This window comes from Sciurus vulgaris, assembly GCF_902686455.1.
Source record: "Sciurus vulgaris genome assembly, chromosome: 6".
NCBI lineage: Eukaryota > Metazoa > Chordata > Mammalia > Rodentia > Sciuridae > Sciurus > Sciurus vulgaris.
Window position 1 is genome coordinate 74,983,023 of NC_136466.1, and position 14,818 is coordinate 74,997,840.

A 14,818-nucleotide genomic window follows, 5' to 3' on the forward strand; every position below is an offset into this window, starting at 1 on the left:
CTGAGATAGATTTTAGTGGTCTTTGATGTGGTGGTGTCCCCTTGGGTGTCTTTTCCAACTTTACACTGAGGTGAGTGACAAGGGTGGAAGATGTGGAAGTGCCCTTGACCATTAATGTTGGGATTTAGACAGAAGCAGCTTTCTGAGGACCCTCCCTTCTCTCACAAAGGGACTGCTCTTCACACTTTTCCTTGTAGCACTTCCCTGCCAGGTGAACAATGGCCCTGAAGGCATCAGGGAAGTTTGTTGAAATTTGTTTTTCCCTTTATTTCCATCCATGATCCCCAGATAAGATGTTTTGCAGGAAAACAGTGATGTTTTAGATTAATTCAGAGAAACTCCTATTGGGCTCCTCAAACGTCACACTCAGTGTAGTCTAAACAAGTGCTTGCTGCTACAGTGACTTTTGTAATTTGCAAAGTAATCCATAGTCCTGTAATGGGTTTATAGAGAAGCTAATTTATTCTTTTAGAATTATGAGTGTAAACTACTGCTTTTTAAGGTTTGCTATTTCTGTACCAATATGCTTGAATCTAAAAAATAAGACATTCTGTAAACATATGTCTAAAAATTGAGTTTTGTAAATTTGTCTTATTTTGACTGTTAAAATGGAAAACATTGTTTTCAGTGACTAGGGGTAAAATGTGGGTAGCAAAATTAGAAGACATTAGGATCCTTTATATTTTTTTGCTTGGCAAAGTAATTTAATTAGGAAATAATCTTTCTAATATCTGACAGTTACTATAAAATGATATCCTGCCCTGTTGGCAAAGCCAGTTTGTTCGAGTTCTCTGTAAAATTCTGAGCTATTATGAATAAAATTCTGAGCTACTATGAAAAGACAGATTTTTAAAAAGACGAGTTTGTTTTTTAATCAGAAATAGCAAAACTCTTTATTTTTTAAAAGCAATCCTCAATCTTAACAAAGTACAATTTCAGAGGGGCAGTGGGGAACGTGTTGAATCTTTCCCGGAAGGAGAAGGAGCACCAGGGCAGTTATGTCTTGGACTGATAACGCCAATCCGAGGCTCTTGCTCTGTGTGCTCATACGTGTGTGCATGAGTGTGCCCCAGTGCGCTCTTGTGATTGTGTGCTCGTGTGTGTTTGTGCACGCGCGCAGTGCGCGCGCAGCCAGAGAACCTGAGCCTGGCCTTCAGGGGTACTCCCAGCCCCGGGCTTCCCCGCGGGCGAGAGTGGGCGCGCGCACTCAGCCCAGGCGACAGAGCCCATTCCCGGCCGTGAGCAAACGCGTGCGCCCGGGTTCTTTGTGTGCGGTTCTGCGCCGCCGTGGGCACCATTTTCTTCTTCGCTCAGGACAGGCACTTAAAAGGGAAGGCGGCTGCCGCCCGTCGTTGTCCTCTTTCCCTCAGATGCCCTCTGCTGCAGGTTTATTATTACAGTACGGGCAGCGCCGCCTCTCCCCACGGCGCTGGCGGGCCGCCGGGCTGTGCAGCGCCCTGGCCGCCTTCACGCCTGGCGCGCCCCCAAACCACCTCCTCCGCCTCCTTATTTGTCTGAAAAGCAACCGCACGTCGAGGCGGAGAAACCCGCCAGGGCGTGGGAGGCAGGGCCGGGGTGTGTGCGCGCCGTGCTCCCGGGGCGGGGCCGGGGCGGCGCGTCGATCTGCGGGTCCGCTTTGTCCCCCAGGGGCCCGGCGCGGCACAGTGCGGGTAGCGCGGCCAGCCGGTCGCCCGGGGCACGGGTGTGGGGTGCCGGTGAGAGCGCGCGGGCGCGCACGCGCGTGTTGGCCGCTAGCCGACGGGGCCCCGAGCCGCCGATTCCTGCCGAGTAAGCAGTCTGGCTCCTCGGCGGCAGCACAGTGGCAGCAATGCTGGGGCGCTGGCGCCGCGCCAGCCCCATCAGAATTAGCTCATTGTTCACTAGTACACTAGCGGGAGGGAGGGAGGGCGGGAGGAGAGAGGGAGAAAGAGAGAAAGAGAGAGAGAGAGAGAGAGAAAGAGAGAGAGAGATTGATTTAGAGAAAGAGACACAAGGCACACTCTTGGAGAGAGAGCGCAAGGCAGGGAAACCTTCCCCTCCTTTTCCAAGGCTGCACTTCTTGGAAGTGAAGCCGGTTTGGGTTGTTTCCCTTCCCCCTCCTCCCTCCTCTTCCTCCACCCCTTTCCCCTCCCCCTCCCCCCAGCTGTCTTTCTAGCATGATGCCCTTTTTCATCCACATTTGTGTTTCAGGTGTAGAGAGGAGAGAGAGTGAACAGGGAGCGGGGCTTTTGTCTGTAAGTATATGCCATTCTCATCCCCGGCTGGGAGCGCTGCTTTCTCTTTTGTGTCGATTCCTTGCCGTTGCTCTTAGCTGGACCCTTCAACCCTGCGGAGTTCATGCTTCTTCCCTCTAAATTTTAAAGAGCTGAAACAGATATCTTGGAGAAAATCTAGCATTTTGGTCCTGCTGCATTAAAGGCCGGAATTTAACTTGAGCTTTTTTTTTTTTTCTTCTTCTTCTTTTTTTTTTTTTTTTTAATGCACAAGTTAAGAGGGAGAAATTAATTCTTTTGAGAAGGGGTGGGGTTTTGCTTGCTTGTGTGGTTAATTTTGTTCTTCTTGCTCATAAAGCATTGTTAGCAACTATTTTGTTTCTTTGCATTAAATGCACTTTGTTGCATACAAGCTCCCTCCCCCCTTATGAAATGAATTTGTGTCCTTCCATCTGTGCACTTGATTACTCTTTCCTCTTTCAACGCTGCTGCCGCTGAGGGTCTTTTCATGCTTTCAATCTTGCAACACTTTTTTTTTTTTTTTTTTTTTTGCATTTTCTTATAAAGCATTTGAACTTGGGGTGGGGGGAAGTTTAAAAATAAATGACTTTGTTTTTTTTCTTTTGGTGATGATGATAACCTGATTTGCATTTATATATATCTATAATAACATTATAGGAAAACTCAAAGAGCTTATGACACCCTTTTTGAGAACTTTTAGTTTTTCCATTCATCTTAATTTTTGTCATAACTTATATTAACAAAAGAGCTGTGTTCTGATAGCATAAGGATATAAAGGTTGAGGGAAGATCACTACAGCATGTACGTTAATGTTTGGCTTGGGGAGAAGGGCATAATGGTGTATATTCCTGACTTTTTTTCCTGTGTAGGTTTTTTTTTTTTTTTTTTTTTTTTTTTTTTTTTTTTTTTTTGTTAACACGGAAGGTTATGTAATGCAGTGCCATTTCCAAAAATATCCACTCTGAGGCATTACACTACACGGTGGAAGGCTGATTCCTATTCTGCCGTCTTGATTGCAAATATACTGCCAGTAGTATGTCTGGGAACAAAGAGCAGCCAGAAAACAATCTATTTTTATCACTTGATTCTACTTTTAAGTTGCTAAACCTTTTGAACTCCTCTAATTTAAAGATGAACCAAACACTAAGAATAGCTCAGGGCTCTGCAGAGCCAGGTACTAGGGATTCCTTTGTCCCTTATTTAAACCTATAGACCACTTGGAAAGCTCTTTCAGAAACCCCAGTGGTTACAATAATTTGCATGTAGCTTATCTTAACCTTAGAAAGTGGTTGGTTGTCTGTAACCTCTAAGGAGGCATTTTTTTCATTTGCTGACCTGTGGTGAGGCCATGTGTCTACTGTATTTAAACATATTTTGCAGGTTGATCTCCCTGGACTGAACAGAGGGAGCATAGAAGCCCAAGACTATTAAGATTCTCAAAATGGTAAGAATTGGTCATCAGAGGAAATTCTCAGTAGCTTCTTATCAGTCTTTATTACATATAAATATCAGCCACCCACCTTCATCCGCCTCAACCCTTCATTGTTCCTACCCCATCTGACCTTTAAAAGGTTCTATCTCCAGCATGTGGGAGTTTTGCATTGCAGCAATTTGTATGAATTGGATATAGTGAATTAGATCTTTTGACTTGCAGTCATTTTAAATAGAAAACTAAAATTCCTCTTTCAGAGTGAAGATTTATTTAACTGGAACAACAGAAACTATTCTGTTCTTTAAGAGTGACATGCTGTGACATTCATGAAGCGGGTAACACTAGTAAGGTTCAAACAAAGCAATGGGTCTTGTATTACAGATAGCCTGAACTAATCCAAAAATTATGGGTCTGTGTCCAGCTCCAGTATATGCTGTGTTTAAGAGCAATATATATATGAAAAAAATGAACTTTGTGTTAATCTACTCTGTTGTTACTCAAATATATTTGATTATTCAAATATGTTGACTATTCAACTGAGGTTTTTTTTTTACTGATTTATTAGTGTATTTATAAGATACATCTCAGTTTCAGAAGTCAAGCATGTTATCTCTAAATAAAAGTGTAGCTACTTCTGACAAGGATTATGATTCATGATTCATAGAGAAGGCAGTTTAATGTCTGATTAAATAAAGAAACAGAGGGAATACATATTAAAACAGCTGAATTAGTATACTAATCTTCTTTGAAAGATTTCTTCTTTGGAAATAAGGTTTCACTAAAAAAATAATAGAAATGTTATATAAAACTTTTCATTTAAGTGCTGTGTATCCTATTGCAGATGTTTGTACTCTTTAAAACACCTCTTTGCCATTAGAATGTGTAGCCTCCAGAATTAGTTTTAGCTTTTTTCTTTAAAAGAGGGTGGAATTTAGTAAATCAAAATTGAATCTGATGTACTTTGTTTTTTTGTTTGTTTGAGAACAATCTAAGAGTAAACTTCTAAGGAGAAAAATTAATCAGAGGCAATTAAATGAGTTCAGACTGACTTTTATTAACAAGTAAACTTTAAAAAATTTTTTTGTATGCCTCACCTGTCATTTCAACAAGTGGGTGTTAAAACCACCCTAAAAACCTAAAATAAATAGGTCTTACTTGGGCCAGTATGGTAATGGCCAAATTAGGAAAGCTGGGTAGGAAGACAAAAAAAGTTAACATAAAATTAATCTAATCAATGGGTTTGTGCAAATGGTTTCTAACTTCATATTAAATTCCTTACTGGTCATTTTCGTGGTGTAATAGGATGGTATTAAAATAGACTGCTATAAGTGTTTGTTTACTAACTACTTTTACTGTGACTGAACAGACACATCACCTTGCCTCTGGTTTTGTATCCAGAACTGTATCCATGGTATGTCACCACAGATAGACCTTGAAGATTTTATGTTGCAATATGTCAGGTGATGATTTGGTTAAACATAAATATGACCATTGACCCTGCCAAACCACCCCTATAGATCAAGAGCAAAGAGCAGATATCATGTTTCTTCAGTAGTGAGTGGAATGAGCTTTGTAGAAGGCAAGCATGCCTGCCAAAGCCAAGAATGAAAGTTGGAACCATTCGAATGCAGAAAAGCAAATGCAAATTAATATTACATGTTAATTTCTTACAGTTGTCGTTTATGTATGGTGGCAGAATGGGAAATCACAGTTTGTTGCTCTTGGAAAGGTTTTTACTCATGAAAAAAATTCTTACAACTTTTTGGTGATCCTTTCATCAAGATGTCAGTCTCTTTTGGCACAGGTCCATTGCTTGAAATGAAACCACTGACAGTTATTGTCTGTGGGTGATTCCAAGTAACTTTCTAGCAGTTCTCTTATTCTGAAAGTCTGAGCTCTTAAAAAGTCTTTGCACATATTCATGTAAAAAGAAAGTTTCAATTTTTTAAAGAACGTATATTAGTGAACTTATATTTTTTAAGAACTCTCCTTTTTGGCAAAATGAAGTTAATTTTCTTTTCCTTGATTAAAACTTTGCAGATCTCTATATCTGGCCCACATACAATAGAAACTTTGTGAGAAAAGCTGATTTAACTATTGGCTACCTCTAGAAAATGTGTGTGTGTGTGTGTGTGTGTGTGTGTGTGTGTGTGTGTGTGATATATGTGCATGGCTTTTTTGTTAAGCTTATATTTCCATTAACATAATGTAAGACACTAAAGAGTACCTAACTTTAGTGTTTTTAGCCTATTTGGTAAAGGGTTCATTCCAAGTACAAATGTATAATCAACTCAATCCAGTGTAATAACCTAACCACTAAACTCCAGAATTCTAAACAGTGATTCAGTGTCCCCTTTTTTTCATACCCTAAAATGATAATGTTTCACAACAGTTATTTGAAGACATGTAGAAATCCTGTAGTGCCTTTTGCATTATTTAAAAAAAAAAAAAAAATGACACCACCTTGTTCACCTCCATGAGGCACCATTTGGATTATATTCAGTGTTTGGGCCCATTTGAGTACAACTGCAGGGGACGCCATTCCTATAGATTATGGTGTGTGTGATAACACCTGGAGTTGTGCAACCTGCAAATACTATAAAAAGTGTTAATTTTGAGTATAGTCTTTTTTTTTTTTTTTTTATGTTAGTTGACCCTCATGTTATTTTCAGTAACTCCTTCAACATTTTCAGTTTCTAGGGAACATACTCCTCCTCAATTATTGTGAATCAGCAGAGATGTTCAGCATTTCTTTAATTTTTATTTGACTTTTTTGCTATACTTTAATTTGTAGGATTATATTTTTATGGTTTCTCAGTATTTAGGTATTTTATATTAAAGGTACTGGATGCAGATATGTCAGTGAGAAGAAAACATTTCAGAATGAGTTGATATCCTATTGAATAATTTGAAAAGCTGAATTATTTAATCTAAGGTTAAGTCTTGATTTGCAACATGATTGCCCTCTACACTGTAAACTTGCCTCCCAGTACGTGTGTGCCATGGACTCACCATGGAATGAGTATGGGCTCATTATGTTTCAACAGAGTCCCAGGATTTAGAACAAGTTAAGTCTTCTTTATGGCTGATGCTGAGCTTTTAAAAAAGATGAGTTGACTCTATTGTACTGTTCATAGAGCTCTGCTTTCTGCATAGTGTATGAATTGGCATTCATGGGCTTACAAGAAAACTCTTTTCAATAATCGGTTAACATAAAGTTTTCTTGTTTAAAAAATATATACAAAGATTGGGAGGTTTGAGGTCCTGTTCGTAGCCTGTGCCATTGGGTTTGGAATGTAAATTGGCAAGTTGCTTGGGTGTCTTGACTGTAGAGATGCTGAAGATAGTACCATGAGGGTAATTTTATATTGTATTTTCTTCTCTTTCACCAAACCTTCCAGTACACTGTGAGGGGGAGAATTGGGAATTGTTTGGGGAATTAGGACAGTAGAGAAAGTCTGTCTGGGATTAATTTCAGTCCAGCTTCCTCTTGAGCTATGTAGACAATTCAGATAGGAGAAGATATTTGAGCAGAAATCTTAGAAGAAATAGCTATTCAAACTCCATTTTATCCTGCTTCAGTTCTAAACACTTAGCTATAAATGACATCATATTAAATATGCTGAAGGAATCCACTGTATTTTAAATTCTAAGATAAATATTTCTAAAATGGAAAATATGCTTCTATAATATAAACATCTTGCTAAACGAAATGAGTAACCTCCTGATATGAATTTTGTACGTTCGAGTGTTCCTCTGGCTGGTCACATGAAGACCTAAAGTACATTCAGATGCATCAGGCTGACTGGGGAGCACGGTAGGATACGTGCTGCTTCCTTGGTCCAGGTTTTTCCTTAGTGCTGTTCCTGGGTGGAAAGTCTTTTAAGGCCATATCCTCACAGCCTAAGTGAAATGGAGGATTGAAATAATTATCTGAATAATTATGCTTTAAAAAAAGCCCTTGATTTTGTCTGATTCATCTTGGTAATTCAGAATGTTGCTGAAGTGATATAGGAGTGGGAGGGATTTGCTTGAATTATCCATATAATTCCCGTGCTATATAAGAACAGACTAGCGATAAGGAAATCTTACCAGCAAGTCCAATTCGAATATGCCAGGGGAAAATGAATAAAAAATACTTGGACTGTGTCATCTTTGCTGATCAAGATATATTACAAGATCCCAATTTTAAACTCCTCTGCTTTGAACTGGAAAACAGGTTAATCATTAATCTGAGCCCATATCTGTAGAAATTAATGATTGCTAAAAATATCACTTATCAGATCTAAATTTATCTGAAATAGATATTTCTAGAAGTATTTTGTACCCAGGGAAGCTTCAAGAATATTTCATCTCAGTGGTTCAAAAAATAGCAATCATCCTGAAATACCAATTCCATTATTAGAAGCAATGACATGGTATTAACCTAGCTGGCATTACTCGTTAGATGGGTCATATGCATTTCTTTCACTCAACTAAATTATAGCCCTCCCCTCAAGAGCATTTGTGAACTTCATGCACAGTTTTAGGAAAGTATTAAATTTATGATAGAAACAATAAATATTTGGTGTATGCATGCTAATATCTGTTGTTAGACTTTTTATTAGGTTTTAGTGAGTTAATCATGATTAGTTTTTGTAAACTAGAGTTAATTTGTAGCTTTAACCTCTCCTTTGAAAGAGCCAGGAAGCTGAAACAAATGTAATTTTAGTTTACACGGCAATTTATTTCCCATTATTTATTAAAAGGCTAAAAACCTTTGTGGTTAAACCATAAAGTGTGACACTTTCCAAAAGAGGAGGCTTGCAATTGCTCACCTTTACCAGCTTTCAGTGCCACACGTGGGTGATATGGTGCGTGCTGGCTGTCTGGGTTTGATCCAGCTGTGGTGCTCAGAGCTCACAGCAGCTTATCCAACAGCCATAAAAATCCCCTCCTGAATCCAGGAGGAGATTTGCTCCCCGTATTGGAACTTTAATGCTCTAACGTATTTCCAGCATAATCTGATTCTGTGTTCCCCAAAACACAAGCATACCTAAAAATACTAAAGCAAATGAGAAGAGTTAGAAGTAGGATTATATATATATTTATTTTCATGTCAATTGAGCAACAAGTGTTGTTCGGATGTTGTGTTTATTCTTTGCATTGCAGAAGGTGTACACTTGGTCCTTGCCCTAGTTGTGGAAAGAAGACAAACATGCATGAGAAACTTAACAAACAAGGCAAGACAATATAACCTAGTGCCAAGTTGGTAAGATGCAGAAGAATGATTAAGGACAGGTGACTGAGGATAGCAGTGGAAAACTTTTATTAAGAAGGTAGAAATTAAGCTAGAACCAGAGATGGCAAGAATATGGCATGCATGCCACCACTCACTCCTACTCTGTGGCAGGTATTGCTAATCAGCCTTGACACTCATTATTATTATTCACCCTGAATATAATGTCAGAACCCTCAATATAGTGTTCCAGGAAACCATTCACAGTTGATTGGCATTGACACAGACTTTCAAACCTAGAAGTGAACGGTTTGCTCCTTGAGAGCAAGTACTGTGTCTTATTAAGCTTTTTATTCCTAGTACTTAGCACTAGTCCACAGTAAACATTGAGTGAATGCAGAATTAAGAATATAATCTAGATTTAGATGAGAGAAAAGAGTATTCCAGATAAAAGGAATGCATTAGAAAGTTATGCTTGCAAAAATGCTGTCAAGGATGGACCTCACAAATTAGACCTAGATGTCAAGGATTTGATGTGCTAAGGAATAGGAAGCCACTGAGCAGGCATCTCAGAGGTGGTGCAGAGTTCTCACAGCTTATCAAACTGTCTCAGGTTCTTTGCTTTTTGATTGTCTCTAACAGAAAAGAGCATACATTCACTCACATACATTTTCTGGTTAAAGATACAGCTTACTTTATTGTTACCTCTCACTCCCATTGGGGTGGTGGAAAGAAGGAAGGTCTGTAGCTAGAAAAAACTGGGAATGTCCCAGGAGGAGGCAGTAGCACTTTCATTGGCAAATTCTTGCAGGTTCAGCATTGTCTGCTTTGCCAGAGGGGGTTTTGCTGCTGTGCTGAGAACCAAGAGGAGGCACCAAGCTCCTTTCAGTAAGGCAGACTGGTGCAGGCATGTGCTAACCACCAGTGCTCAGTTGCCTCCCTGTCTGTGTCTTCCTCACCAACTGGACATACTTATTCAACATGCAAGCCAGCAGTGAGCATCATCATAATGAAACCATTTATAACTTTAGGCCTATAGGCTGTTATTTATGTAGTCAGTGGTCTTGTAACTATCTGAAGGAAGTCTTATCACATGATATCCGAAAGTTGGGGAAAGTCAAGTCCAAGAATGATTTTCTTCTGGATACAGCAAAGAATTTCACCTTAGAGGGCATAAACTTTTAAGATCTCAACCTGAAATGATAGGACTAGCTGTTTTAGTCCCTTCAGATGAGGTGGACTTTCTGTAAATCTGTCACTGAATGTGACAGGTAAGCATTGCTCCTGAATTCTTTTAAGAAATATATACATGAAATAAATATTATACTCAATGTTATGCTTATTTAGTTGTAGATAGACACAATGCCTTTATTTTATTTATTTATTTGTATGTGGTGCTGAGGATCAAACCCAGTGCCTCACACATGCTAGGCATGTGCTCTACCACTGAGCCACAAACCCAGCCCTGCTCCTGAATTCTTTATGCCTTCTCCTGTATCATACCCTCAAGGTTTTTTCAGTTTCTTTGTTTAGACCTTTCTAATTTCATTTCTGTGGTGAGACAGACTAGCCAGGAACGATGTGAAATAATCATTTATTCTTAACCATGATGGAATGTATTTTCTTAGGGGGGCCAGGTCACTTGTTATTTGAAATGTGGCCCAGGGGTCCTTCCTCTGAAAACTTTGCTTACTTGTTTCTAGAAGGAATGTACCTTCTGAGAAAGTCATTCTTCAAGATTTAAATTTAATGACAATTTATCTGTGCAACTCACTGATCAGAAATAATTCTATATCCAGTCCTCTGTACACTTGTTACACCTATAACATTCTACTTGTAGCTGACTTATTTCTGCATATTTTCCTATCCTCTACAATTGTGACCTTGAAGCAGCAACACTGATCCCCTGGTAACTGTGTGTACCCCTCCTTTCTTGGTAGCAATGGAGGCTGTGATACCTCAGTGAATTCAAATGTGAAAAATACCATCACTGTGGGGGAACTTTTGAACACCTAGTGAAATTATTTGGTATTTGTTTCCTACCAAGTGGAAGGACATATTCTTCATTGACATATTCTAATGGAGTTTTGGAATGGATCCCATGTCCGTAAACCAGTCTGATCTCTGTTCTCATACCTAGCCAGGATTTGGCATGTCCCCAGTGATCAATGAATGCCTAAATGTCTGTGGAAGAAATGAATGAGCCAGTGGCTGTGAGTACCAGACAATCTGTTGTTTCTGACCTGAGCCATGTGATCTACTTTGGGATTTATAGCCACCAACAGCCTGACCTTTTGAGAGTTATAACAGCCCAGGAAATGAATAACCATATACTGATTATAAATTCACTGCCCAAAAGCCCATCTCACTGAGCATTTTAGAAGGTTCAGTGTTTGGGAGGTAAGGGGAGAGTTAAATGAAATCAAAGCATCAGACAAAGCACAACTCCTGAATTTCATGCCCCCTTCTTTTACACTCCTTTAAGCAGAAGAGGTTGTGAGAGTGCAGTAGGCTAGGTTTGTATGGTCTTTTGAAAAAGAACATTAGTTTAAGGTAGAGTCCCACGTTTCATCCAAAATGTTGGCTGTGGAGTGCCATTGCACACTAGGTTATTATTGGTGTTTTTTTTTCAGCAGGTGGTGGTTTATCTCTCAGGGTCTAATTGAGGCAGTCTTGACAGTAGAGCAAAGTCTGCTCTTGTTTCACAAGATAATCAAATATTTTAAAATACAGTTAGTGCCTTGTTAATGCTTTTGAATGTTTTCTAATCTAAGCTCCCCCCACCCCTGCCACCTTTAAAATGTTCAGTTTACCTAGCTGGACATATCTAAAAACCCTTGATTTTGGTCTATTTGGTTCAGGGTTCATCCCTACCTTCATAGTGTACAACATAAAGATAACTTGAGCTTCAGAAGAAGAAAAAGATCCATAAGAAGAAAGTATGGCCAAAGAAAGGAAGGTCTGTTTGCCTCTTTTAAGGCCAAAATTGGGAAGCCAGAGCCATCGATTGGAAAGGAAGGGAGAATAGCTGTTGCCAATAAATAAAATACCGAGCCAAAGATTCACCAGTAGGTAATTAAAACAAGAGGGGGATTCATGATGTGCACAGAAGCATTGGTGTGGCTGCCCAGTTCTCGCTCTTCACCCCGCACTCAGATCACCATCACACACCACTGTCCTTTGATTACTGGGGCAGGTAACAGCCTTCCTGGCTGGACTGAGTTTGATACAAATCCAGCAAGGAAAAGTACTACAGTCCAGTGACTGAACAGAGAGAAATTTACAAAAGTTGTTTTGTTTAAAACAGGTCTAGGCATTTTGAGGACACTTTCATTGGATAAACTTGATGTGTATATAAGGAGCCTATTCTAAGGGAAGAGTAGAAATTAAGAGAAAAATGTTGCTTCTTTAGCAGCTAGCATTCTGAACTGTCACGGAAAACTATAGTCAGTATTTAGATGAACAATATTTGTTGACTAAGATAATCTTGACCTTAGTAGGGGTTTGGTATGAAGTACTTTCTCAGTAAGGTATTGCTTCATGCCCTTGACTAAGTCATTCTAGTGAAAAATACCCAAAGGCTTAGTGGGACCATGATTTTGGAGTCTGTCCTTATGCAGGTTGCCAGGTGGTTGCTGAATCTCAGTAACTGTCAGTTTGCTGTGCAGGTTTGACAGCACATTGTCAAGCACTTAGCCCAGTGCCTGCTACTTTGTAGGAACTCATTTCCACTAGCTGAAATACATACAGTGCAAGGGATTCACCTATGGTTTGAAGGCATGGGGTATGAAGGCATTTCAATTGTTGTATGGTTAAGAACATTAGAATTTGAAAAGATGAATTGTATTAACTAACCCACCCATTTCCTGAATATACTTCCTGGGATTTGGTGGCTTGGTTATTTTTTGGGGGGGGGGGGGAGTGGGTGGGAAGGGTGGTGAGGGGGTGATTGGTTACTGGGGATTGAACCCAGGGGTTTTACCACTGAATTACATTCTCAGTACTTTTTATTTTATTTTTCTTTTAATTTTGAGAAAGGGTCTTGCTAAGCTGCTTAGTACCTCACTGAGTTGCCTAGGCTGGCCTCAAACTTGTGATCCTCCTGTCTCAGCCTCTCTAGTTGCTGGGATTACAGGCCTGAGCTACTATGCTCCTCTGGTGGTTTGGTTTTGAAAAAACCTTTTTGAGGGGAATCAAAGTTTTCTTTGCTCCTTTGACAATTCCAGCCCATAGTGATGGGACATATTCTTTGATAAGATGTTCATTTGATAAGATTAAAAATTGTCTACCCAATATCTAACACCTCAAAGAAGAAAATACTTAGTAAGTATTTCTTGGGGTAATTGATATTTTATACCTAACCACTTTAGGTAATACAGAATCAAAAGTCGTTCTCATCTCTTCTCTGAGCCCTTCTCATCTTCATGATTTTAGTTATTAATTACATGTATTTGCCTTTACCAAAGCCTGAATGCTATTGAACCAGAACTGACTAGTTCTGGTCTAGTTATGCATTCTGAAGTGCCTTAGCCTTGCATACTTTTGTTTACTTCTTGATAATAGAATCTTGAATTGTTCTGATCTTGTTGTGGTGGTCTGGGAGCCCTGCCTCCATGTCTTTTCATTTAATCTTAATTTTCATTAAGTAACCCCCCCCCCCCTTTTTTTCTGTGAGGACTGCTTTTTCAACTTTAATTTTGTTTTCTGAGTCTTGGCTATCTACACTCACAATCAATCCCATCAGAGATTCAATTAAATTTGTTTTTCAGCCTCGTAGAAACATTTCATCTGATAACTAATGTGGATTTTTACTAAGCTGTTCTTGTGCTGTTTAGACAAAGCTGAAGGGATACCACATCTTTGAGGTTGAATACACAACTCTGTATAATCTGAAGATCAACTATAGCATACTTCCTTGCTTGCTATTTTGAATCTTTATGATGTGGGTTACTAATAATTGGCTTCTTACTCCATCTCTATCATTCCATTAGTCTGTCTCTAGAACTGTCTGGATTTCTAATTTATTAATTTAAAGTTTCCAAATGGAATCAGGTTAAATTGATTTTTCTTTATGAATTTACCATTCTTAGTAGTTATTCACTGCATCTCTGCTCTAATAAGTGTTTATTTTCTTCCTTTTCATTTAGGATCACTTTATATTTTTATGCAGTGTATGGTTTGTGTCTCTGCACATCATTCATAAAAATGAGATTTTAATTCTCTTAACTAAGTAGTTTGTTTTTAAATGACTAGAATTTTGAAAAGCAGAGTTATAGTGAACACGATTCTAAATGTATTTGATGACAGATAGATACATGGAGTTAGATCATCTATCAGTAGCCCATCTGAGGAGGAGGAGCTGTTTGAGAGTTCATTTGGGGGTCATATTAAAACAATTTGGTTTCTCAGCAAATGCCTTTTATAATTAGCTGCAGTGATTGCTAGATATTTGTATTTGCTGAACATTTCCTTCCAGGGAATACTGAAAATAGACAAAACTGTGATTACCATTATTGCTTGGGTTAATTAGATCCAAAGTCTTAATGTAGCCACACCAAGGTTGCTGCTCTCAGACTAGTCTTTCCTCAGCAGCTCTGCAGCTCTTGAACACTAGAAAGCAAATCCTCTGTGCCCATAAACGTTACTTATATTTTTTTAAGGTTAGTCATATTTGAAGGGTGGCTATTGGAAACAGGCAATAGAGCAATAGATAATTTAGAGAAAATTACACTTGACAGTGTGTATCTGGAATCTCTCTGAATTTCATCATAATAGCACTAAGAGGAGTTGCTTAGCACATAGTTGGGGAATGAATAACAGGCCTCAGTTTTCCAGGGGCCTCATGATGACACCCCAATTGGCTGGGGAAACCATAGTATAGATCACTTCTGATAGATGGCCTATGAAAAGAGAGGCTGAGTTTGCATCCCGTCT

The 14,818-nt window shown here is 39.2% G+C and overlaps 1 protein-coding gene across 4 annotated transcripts in view; it reads left to right on the plus strand.

Annotated features, from left to right (window-relative positions):
- Positions 1-859: 859 nt before the first annotated feature.
- The window catches only part of NREP (neuronal regeneration related protein), a 30,105-nt gene continuing 16,146 nt past the window's right edge, over positions 860-14,818 (plus strand). Inside the window, exons 1-3 of one of the 4 annotated variants that reach the window (XM_079143534.1) lie at positions 860-1,788; positions 2,191-2,234; positions 3,615-3,680. In XM_079143534.1, the coding sequence (XP_078999660.1) occupies positions 999-1,788; positions 2,191-2,234; positions 3,615-3,665 (885 nt within the window). In that variant the 5' untranslated portion in view covers positions 860-998 and the 3' untranslated portion in view covers positions 3,666-3,680. Of the gene's footprint in view, positions 1,789-1,958; positions 2,235-3,614; positions 3,681-14,818 lie in introns of those variants that run through there. The other 3 variants (XM_079143537.1, XM_079143536.1, XM_079143535.1) reach the window with 3 other exon arrangements.